General features: G+C 33.7%; 3 protein-coding genes across 5 annotated transcripts in view; 2 read left to right on the forward strand and 1 right to left on the reverse strand.

Moving 5' to 3' along the window:
• The window catches only part of lrwd1 (leucine-rich repeats and WD repeat domain containing 1), a 779,065-nt gene that overhangs the window by 328,882 nt on the left and 440,176 nt on the right, over positions 1-10,007 (forward strand). The gene's annotated exons all lie outside the window — the stretch shown is intronic.
• im:7138535 lies at positions 211-7,853 on the reverse strand. 2 transcript variants are annotated; one of them, XM_073951122.1, is made up of 8 exons: positions 7,499-7,852; positions 7,302-7,408; positions 4,827-4,954; positions 4,043-4,308; positions 3,267-3,347; positions 1,623-1,739; positions 703-846; positions 211-615 (listed from the first exon to the last, which is right to left on the reverse strand). In XM_073951122.1, exons 4-8 carry the CDS (start codon positions 4,286-4,288, stop codon positions 454-456), a joined length of 750 nt encoding a protein of 249 aa, XP_073807223.1. In that variant the 5' UTR covers positions 4,289-4,308; positions 4,827-4,954; positions 7,302-7,408; positions 7,499-7,852; the 3' UTR covers positions 211-453. The 2 variants fall into 2 exon arrangements, with proteins under 2 accessions (XP_073807223.1, NP_001313537.1); NM_001326608.1 differs by having other exon boundaries at positions 214-615; positions 4,832-4,954; positions 7,499-7,853.
• The window catches only part of hnrnpul1l (heterogeneous nuclear ribonucleoprotein U-like 1 like), a 23,040-nt gene continuing 22,448 nt past the window's right edge, over positions 9,416-10,007 (forward strand). The window contains exons 1-2 of the mRNA XM_003198712.7: positions 9,416-9,487; positions 9,899-10,007. The exon at positions 9,899-10,007 is cut by the window's right edge and continues 154 nt beyond it. Of these exons, the coding sequence (XP_003198760.2) occupies positions 9,942-10,007 (66 nt within the window). The 5' untranslated portion in view covers positions 9,416-9,487; positions 9,899-9,941. The remainder of the gene's footprint in view (positions 9,488-9,898) is intronic.

Below are 10,007 nucleotides of genomic sequence, written 5' to 3' on the forward strand. Positions count from 1 at the left end.
TTGAAGGTAATGAATTAATGAAATTTCTTATTATCTGTGTTCTGTTGATTAAATCTTATATCATTTTAATTACTTTAAATAAACATGCATTTTATTTATTATCAAGAAATAGAAGAATGCTTTCAATTAAATGCAATCTTTTGCTGTCACTTTCCGAGATATCACGTCATCAAAATGTCAGAATTGCATGTAAAAACAGAGAAAATGTCATTTGTAAAGGAAACATAATTGACTTTAATAATATCATGGTTGTTACAAGAAAATACACCTTGTAGCACTTCATATTTATACATTTCACTGAAATGAATAATTATTTTTCATCAAATTAAATAGTGCGTCTCATAATAGAACCATTAAATTAGAATCCATTTGTTTTAAATGTGTTAACATACTGCATGATCATTTATGTCACACTTTATCATATACTTTATATATCCTTTTATCATAACCAAATTAATTCTCTTTGTTCTTCTTCTTCTTTCCTGAATATTCTCTTCTTCTCTTTCTTTGCTGATGATGACTCCCTCCTCCCTCCCTGCGGCCGGTAAAGCTGGGCATCGGGGGCTCAATCTCTCCTGGACGGCCACCTCTGTCTGGCACACTGCCCATTAACACCTGCAGAAACAAATCTTTTTAACACTTTTCTTGTGTAGACTACCAAACCGAAATAAACTGGAGCTGCAAAACTTCTGTGACGAGCACCTTGTGAACAGCTGTAGAAGGCCCTGCTTTAACAGGCTTAATACGAGACTCGTCCTCTCTGGCCGCTAACAGCTTAGCAACGGAGACAGAGGACTTTAGAGATGGTGAAAAAGCTGGCATGGATGAAATCACAGCACTGCGTTCCTTGAAGAGAGAAAAAAGTAAGGATAAATATTAACATTCTTCTACACATATTTAGCTTCTGTACAGATAAGGTGCAAGTATTAATGTTCAAAACATATTGTACTACACTTTACACTCCTCACCTGTGGTCTAACTATAGAGCATCTAACATAAAGAAGCTCTAAGTTGCCTATAAAGATGCTTTGAGAATTTTACTAAGAAAACCTACATGGTATCCTGCAAGTGAAATTCCAGCAGTGATCACTTTTAAAGCCCTGTTCTAACAATAAGACTATTGACGATTAATCAAACATATAGGTCAGTAGTATACGCTATCAATCAGAGCTGTGGAGACATTGGTATTGCTGTATCTTGTAAATTGTTCTGTTTTTATATGTTATGGAATGTGTTTTTGTCTGTTCTTTTTGAATTGGACTTTGAGTCTGTAATAAAGTTTGTAAAGATTGATATATTTATACACACATACATATATACACATACATATATGTATATATATATACATACAAACATATATACACATACATATATATGTATATGTATGTATATATATATACATATACATATACATACATATATATATATATATATATATATATATATATATATATATATATATATATATATATATATATATATATATATATACACACACACACACACACACACATATATATATATACATACATATACATTTATATATATATATATATATATATATATATATGATATTTGAATACATGTATTGAAATGTTGCAAAAAACAGATTATGTACATACCTTTTCCTTCTCTCCCCAAGCAAAGGACTGTAGCGTGACATGAAAACGCTTGATCAACATCTGGCGTCGACACTCGTAATCACTACAGAGAGCTCTGTTGATCTCATGAACCTTTTTCTAAGAATGGGGAAAAACATTTCTGTAAAGCTTAGGTTTAGCAATGTAATAATCCAGTTCTGGAAGAATAACATTCATTTTCTCCATGGGAAATAAAGATAACATTTTGAAGATAGTCCTATCTTAAGATTTTAAATGACTATTTATTCTTATTGAACCAGTCTGTTGACATTAATTAAACTTCATTTGAAATATTTGTGCTGATAGTCTGATCAACAATGCAGTTCCACTAATAAGAGAGCTGCAGTAAGAACAGAGGGTTAAACAAGGTAAGCAGGCACTTAGGGTCCCAGGAAATCTGGGGGCCCCCAATAAATACCTAGAAGTTCATATAAAATATACAACATGGTTTTCTGTCATATTTTGTATGATGAGGGTCTAACAAATATATTTGTAATGTAAGTATTACATCTCTGCAAATATGCCTCCCTTACTCCTAAACCTGGATCAGTCCAGCAGCCAAATCAGGTGAAGATTTACTTTTAAAAATGAAATGATTATTTATTTATTATTTTTAGAATTTGTAAAATTCATTTTAAGAACACAGAGTATTTAAAATGTAGAGATTGCATTAAGATATAACTGAAAAGTGATAAAGGACAGCAAGCTATAAATTAAAATAAATAAAAATACAAAGGGTGTCTGAAAATGCTTAGGGCCTCTAAATATATATATAATAATATAATGAATCCGCCTCTGTTTACAACAAATAAATATTTTTCTAATTTGTTTAACCAAAAACTTTAGAAATGACAATATATATTTTTTATGTTTTGAAGAGTTACATTTGTGTTTGTGTGTTTTATTTTTTTCTGTCTTTTTTTTATCAACTTGTGCCATGCCTGATACTTCATAAGAGGTTGTAGTTCTTATTAAATACGCTATTAAGTACACACCACATAGTCAATTTTTGTCTGATTTTTCTAAACGTCTTAGCTTCACACTTAAGTTTGTATTAATGTGATTCACCTCATAGCAGGTTGATTTGTTTCATGGCTTAAAACTAGGGCTACATGGAATCTGCGCGCACAGAAATCCACAGATCTCAGCTGATTTTAGCCCATCGAGTCTATTTATTTACTTGTGTAAATGTGTGTACATTTAAACTTATTCAGTTTTTAAAATTAATTTCAGTAATATAACTGACTAATATGAAAACGCTTATATGATTTAGGTACAATACAGTTAGTTTTTAGTAGAGATATTATATGAGAGACTTGCTTTGTTTACCAAATAAGTGGTTCTAATTAGATTTGCATTGTAAACATTAAATAAAAGTTAAAAAGGTATTATTTTTTAATTTCATGTATTAAGTTATTAGTTACGATATTCCCGAAATCATTCCGCAAAAAGATTTTTACAAAATTCTACACAGAAATAGCAAAAAATGTCTGTAGATTCTGTCTGGCCCTACTTATAACACTATAACAACCATTTATGAGTCCCTATGGTGAAAATGAATATGAAAAATACTTTGAGAAGCAGGCACTGGAGAACTGGACTAGTACTAATGCTCTGTATTCATACCCCTTGCTCAGAGTTCAGACTGGTCTTCAATAATGCTTCTGGCATTTCACCTTCAGGAAGTGATTTCAGCCGTGTCTCTACCTGAAGGAATAACACTTTTGTTACACAACAACAACAACAAAAAATCCTTACTCTTTTGTTAAATATGCTCATTTTACAACTCCACTAGAATTAAACAGTTGAGTTATACCATTTTTGAATCCATTCAGCTGATCTCTGGTTCTGGCAGGAGCACTTTTAGCTTAGCTTAGCATAGATTGTTGAATCGGATTAAACAAATAGCATCTTGCTAAAAAAAAAAAAAAATCAACAATTTTCCTATTTAAAGCTAGACTCTTCTGTAGTTAGATTGTGTACTAAGACTAACAGAAAATGAAAAAGTTCCTAATTTCTAGGTTGGCATGTCTAGGAACTATTCTCTCATTCTAGCGTAATAATCAAAGAACTTTGGTGCTGTAACATGGCGGAATAATATTACACAGAAAATGACAATAGTCCCATACTATGTTTAATTAATAACAACTGCTTATTATCGTTTCACCGGCCATCTCTTTTTACATAGAAACTTTTTTTAAAAGCTACATGCTAATGCTCTAATTTGATTTAATGATTAATGCTAAGCTGAGCTAAGCTAAGCTAAAAGTGCTCTTGACAGACCCAAAGATCAGCTGAATGGATTAAAAATAGTAAAACTGTAACTCTGGGTGACATGTATAATATTTCCCCAAAAAATTGTGTTATTTTAAAAAGACGTTTAAAAATGAAGTGTTTCTAACCTCAGCACAGGCATCACTCATCTGACAGGATGTTTTTAAGTCAAGATCTTTAAACAGTTCAGCCAGATCCTTTTTTGCTTCTTTCCAATTTGTTTTATCCTCTTCTGCTTGACTGATTTCCTGATGCTCCTCTTCACCACCCACAATAACAGTCTCCTGTTTCCTTTGCTCTTTGCCTTTTGACTCGGAGTTCTGTTCTGCATCTTCTGGATGACTTTCTCTGTAGGTCAGCATTCGTGCTGCCATCAACTCTGACACCAAATACTCTGTACATTGAAAGATAATTCGCTTGTTAAGTCGTGACGTATTGGTGACGTATGGAATACTGTTTCTGGGTCCAAGCCGCTACTCATTTGAATTGGGAAAATATTCATTTATGGCCTCTTTTTGGTCATATCATACAACCAAGTTAATATATATTATTTATGTATATTAATATATATATATTAATATATATTTTATATAAAATCATAGTGTACACTATCATCCTCTGGACTTGCTGCATCACAAATACCAACATTTTAACACCTTATAAAAAAATTAATCACTTTCTAGCCATCTGATTTTAGGCATGGACATATGTATTGTGATCGTGATTTTCTATTACAGCTCTTTGTAAACATTTATTATTAACACTTAATGAGTCTTCCCATACAGTTTGATATAGCACTTGGACACGGAAGCCGCTTCGTGTTTTGTCACACTTTACAAGCGGATAGATACAGTATGTCATCACAGAAAACATAAAAAATGGACTGACTGAGATTATCTAACACCTCCCTACCTTACCGGTCACTCTGAACAGCAGAAGTGGGCTAAGATGCTCTGATACAAGTGCATTTTGAGGACAAGACATCTCCTTCAGCACGTCTCGTAACTCCCTGACCAGAACTGCACCCCCAGTGGGCTTTGCTGATGCAAAAAAAAAATACAGAAAAAAAGATGTTTATGCAAAACTGTATGTTGTATATTACAAGATTATTTTAGTAAACAAAAATGAAAGCTAAGATTAAAACCTTTGGTCAGTTTTGTTAACTGAAATAAAATAAACAAAATGCACAACAAATGAAAAACTAAAGCTAAACAAAACTAACAACAGTCACTGAAAACTTCAAATCCCTTTATTCATCAGAGGTCACCACAGCAGAATGAACCGCCAACTTATCCAACATGTTTTACACAATACCATACCTGCAACCCAGTATTGGGAAACACCCATACACACTTACATTCACTACAGCCAATTTAGTGGATTCAATTCACCTATAGCGCATGTCTTTGGACTGAGGGGGAAACTGGAGCACCTGGAGAAAACCCACACAAACACGGGGAGAACATGCACACTCCACACAGAAATGCCAACAGACCCAGCCTGGGCTCGAATACGCGACCTTCTTGTTGTGAGGCAACAGTGCTAACCACTGAGCCACCGTAATAAAATATTAATTAACAAAAATAAATAATCGTATTCTGAATTAAAACGATTCTTCAGAGGCATAAATTCTGACCTGCGGATAGATGGCGTTTTCACAGCTAATCGCGCATGATTATGTATAGAATCGTCTTTTTCTTCACTATTTAAAAGAGATTTTTAATGTCAACAAATTATTGTCATTTCAACTATGTCAGATGAAATTTCTGATGCTGTTGAAAAATAAATAAATAAATAAAATGTTGACTTAAATTGTTAAGTTCAAATGAATCAAATTTACTTTACAAGTCATTTTAACTTACATTGTATTCTAATAAAACCTTTAAATATTACATTATATTTTATGTAATAATTAATGCCGTCAAACGATTCATTAAAAAAACATTGTTTCTAAATAAACATAAAACCTTTGATCTACCCTTTTACCATTTATCTAAAAAACGTAGGCATGTTTACCTACATAAACAGTACCATATTTAATATCGAGAAGTTTTTCTGATGGCAGCATGGTAGCTCAGTGGTTAGCACTGTCGCCTCACAGCAAGTAGGTTGCTACATAGTTTGAATACCGGCTGGGTTAGTTGGCATTTCTGTGTGGAGTTTGCATGTTCTTCTCGTGTTTGCGTGGGTTTCCTCCGAGTGTTCCGGGTTCCCGTTTTTTCTGAATTGTTCATTATTTTTACTTTTATTCATTGTAAATTTATATGGACTTTACATGGTTTGTTCAAATGACTATTTCATCTTCATTACTTTATTATTTTATTTGCACAAAGGTTAATGTAAGACTAAATTGTTTGCTTTTAACCCCAGGCTTAGAAGTAAAGATTAACCTAATTTATTACAAGATATTAAGTTAAAATGTGACACATGAAAATAACTTATTCTGTAATGTTTTTTACTAGGGGCAGAGATGGGCAATGTTTTAATTAAATGTACTTAAAACACACATTTAAAGTATTTTGTAATTTGTATAAAGCAATACTAAAAAATAATTGCAGATGTAATTTGTATTTAAACACACTGAGAGAATGTGTTTTTTGTTTTTCAAAATACTTAAATGTATTTTTATACTGAAAATAAAGCACATGGCATCCTGTAGAATCAAGGGCTTTCTTAAGGATTTTATACTCAGCACAAAATGCCTTAAAGTATGTTGTAAAATCTAACTTTAAATGTCTAACAATGTCAAAATGCCTGACATCAAAACAGACGGTTATGTCTAAAGAAAACATAAACCGCATAAAAAAACAAATCTTGATCTGTTCATCCATTTTAAAGTCACAGCAACCTAAATCAACTCTGTCCTTAATTTTAAAAGCACAACAAAAAGTAACAGTACAGCACTGCATTTCTTTCAATGTATGCTTATAATACTTCTAATATTTGTAATTATTAATAACAAAATAATTTTCATATCTGTGCCCATATCGAGTTTACAGTACATCACTATGAAGGATAAAACCTGCATAAACAACAAATAAATATATAAATAAATAAACAAATAAATAAAAATGTCCATAAATTCCTGCATAAATATATTAATTATTAGTATAATAAATTAATAAATTAACATAAATGAAAAAAAAAATTTACATTTGAGGGGGATGGGGGGGTCAACTTTCAATTAAGCATTTTCTTATTTCCCCAACATTGTGTAATTTATTTATTTATCAGCCCGCACTATTACTTATTTATATATGAATTTATGTGTAAATATTCATTTATTTTCGTATTTATTTATGCAGAATTTGGACTTTTTTGGATCATTTATTTATTTATTTATATGTGTATTTAATTATATATTGTTTTTTGTCTTCCATACATTACCTGGAACATCAGTGCAACTTTCTCTTATCTCTGAGACCAGCCAGGTAAGCAGTGGACAGGGTAATTCGTCACATTTACAGTTCTTCAAGCACTCTCTGCTCTCATACCTGTGCGACAAGGATAAAACAGATGTGGTTATAGCTACCCTGACAATAACATAACGTAGTTTTTGAATTGCTGAGTTTGCTAATACTTACCCAAGAGCTTTAATTAGAGCGACTGTACTAGTATCTCTCTCCATATTGAATTTATGCAAAATGTTCTGTACTTCCTCATTCACTATCGACTGTTGTTGACTACAGAGCAGTCGCGCTCTACAGATAACCGACTGCAACAAGACACGATTAGTCGATCAAATATGCTGCGCTGTTATCTGACTATCCAGCACTAAACCCACCTAGCGTCAAATGTTGCTATTTTAAAATTGTATTTGTTCATTTTTGGGGAAATGACAAACGATTTAAAAATGCTCTATATAACAAATAAAAGTGAAACTGCAGCCAAAGCTACAGCTACTCATCTTAGCATTAGCAGAGCATCAGCCTCAAGAGAAGCTGCAGTACGCTCGCACCATAGATATATACACTAGATGTCGCAAACGGACCCTGACCATGCGTCAAAAAGGGACATCTAATGTAAATATCTATGATAATGAAAGTTGCAGTTTTTCAGTTTTGGTTACACTTTGATATTGACGTCTTATGTCTATATTTGACGGTTTTCAGGTAAATAATGACAATTCAAAAATTTTAATTAAATGGCGGCCCGGTTGCTTAGTGGTTAGCACTGTCTCACAGCAATAAGGTTGCCGGTTCGAGTCTCAGCTGGGTCAGTTGGCATTTCTATGTGGAGTTTGATGTCTCCTTTGTCTGTCACACCCATTACAGGCCTTTCAGTCTCTGGTCTCTGCTAATTAGCAGATGATCTGAATCAGGTGTGTTTGGTTAAGGAAACATGAAAATGTGCAGAGCTGGTGGTCCTCCAGGAACATGGTTGAGAAACATGCAGTGAATTGAATAAACTAAATTGGCCGTAGTGTACATGATTGTGAGCATTTGAGAGAGTATGAGTGTTTCCCAGTACTGGTTTGCAGCTGGAAGGGCTTCTGCTGTGTAAAACGTGCTGGAATAATTGGCGGTTCATTCCGCTGTGGCGACCCCAGATAAAAGGGACTAAGTTGAAAAGAAAATGAATGAACTGTTTCCTCTAAAGGCACAGATTGCTTTAAAGGCACAAACATTTGCTTTACTAGACAGTCCAGCCTACTAGAAATTGTGAAGTACAGTATTGATTTATTTTCAACACCTTATTATTGACGTCTTCCGTATATCATTGTTGACAGCTCGGGGTTTCATCTACCTATACACTGATTAAAACTATATTTTGTGGGTTTTCAGGTAATTAATGACTAATAAATTAGTTTTATATTTGAGAAGAACATTTTGATAAAATGGTGGCATGATAGCTCAGTGGTTAGCGCTGATGCCTCACAGCAAGAAGGTCGCTGGTCGACTCCTGGCTGAGTCAGTTGGCATTTCTGTGTGGAGTTTACATGTTCTCCTGTTTTTGTCTGGGTTTCTTCTGGGTGCTCCGTTTTCCCCCACAGTCCAAAGGCATGCTATAGATCAGTGTTTCTCAACCACGTTCCTGGAGAATGTTACATATGTATTGCCAAAGCATTTATAAAGTTTACATTAAAAAGAACATACATATATATTTTAAAAACATAGTAAACACTGTTAATAGTAGTATAGTATTATAATATATAGTATAATAATAATAGTTAATTTTTTAAAATAAATTAATAAAATAAATTAAATAACAAATTTAATAATAATAATAATAATAATAATATCAATAATAAATTCTGTAATTAAGTACAGATTAAGATATAGGATGACAAAAAAATCGCAGTTGAAAATACAAGAGAGTGCTTTGTTTATTTTGGGGATTACGTTTTTGACGTTGCTTTGACACGTTGTTTTCATGTGAACACCAGAAAAGCTGCTTATCTGTAATGTGATTGGCTAAAGCGGACCGCAGACAGACAGCAGCTTCAGCCAATCAGCTGCAGAATACGAGACCGCGCAGACTGCGGGGCGGAGGAAGTGGGCAACCTCGGTCACCCTCCATCTTCGATACAACCGTAACGACAATTTGCTTGAGGGGGAAACTGACAAATAAAGGTAAACATTTAGTTGTTTTGCATTCAAGAAATAGTATTTTTGTTTCGTAGTAAGTTGAACTAATGTTTGGTGGTTTTAGATTATGCAGGCGTGCGGCTGGTGCATTTTGCGCGCAAATCGCTTGCCTCCATAGTGCGCTAGTTATCACGAATGCTAAGTGTGCTAAGATGAAACGTGTCGGTGATTGTTTTATCAATTAAGCGGATTGATTTAGTTAATGCATGTTGTTGTGTTAGGTGTATTAAAGGTTAAACACTCCTCCAGTGCAGTGAAATAGTGTTTTAGATGCAAATAGCTCGTCTTCTATTAGCGCGTTAGCTCGCATGCTAATATTTACACCGAGTGAAGACGGTCTGTGAGCGCGTACAGTAACCAATCAATGACGCGCTTGTGTTTACTCTGTCTGTTCAGGCGCACAGTTCGGAAGTGAAACTGCTGTAGGGGTGCTTGAACGATGAGCGGGCTCAATGTCAAGAAGCTCAAAGTCAATGAGCTGAAAGAGGAGCTCCAGAAGCGAGGC

This window comes from Danio rerio, chromosome 5, assembly GCF_049306965.1.
Source record: "Danio rerio strain Tuebingen ecotype United States chromosome 5, GRCz12tu, whole genome shotgun sequence".
NCBI lineage: Eukaryota > Metazoa > Chordata > Actinopteri > Cypriniformes > Danionidae > Danio > Danio rerio.

What these genes read in the sequence shown, in the direction of transcription:
- im:7138535 (NM_001326608.1), bottom strand. Translation starts at nt 7,542, where the DNA reads ATGGAGAGAGATACTAGTACAGTCGCTCTAATTAAAGCTCTTGG. An exon ending in TGAGTGATGCCTGTGCTGAG is followed by an intron (nt 3,348 to 4,042) that starts GTTAGAAACACT and finishes TTATTCCTTCAG; the next exon opens with GTAGAGACACGGCTGAAATC. An exon ending in CTTCTACAGCTGTTCACAAG is followed by an intron (nt 616 to 702) that starts GTGCTCGTCACA and finishes TTGTTTCTGCAG; the next exon opens with GTGTTAATGGGCAGTGTGCC.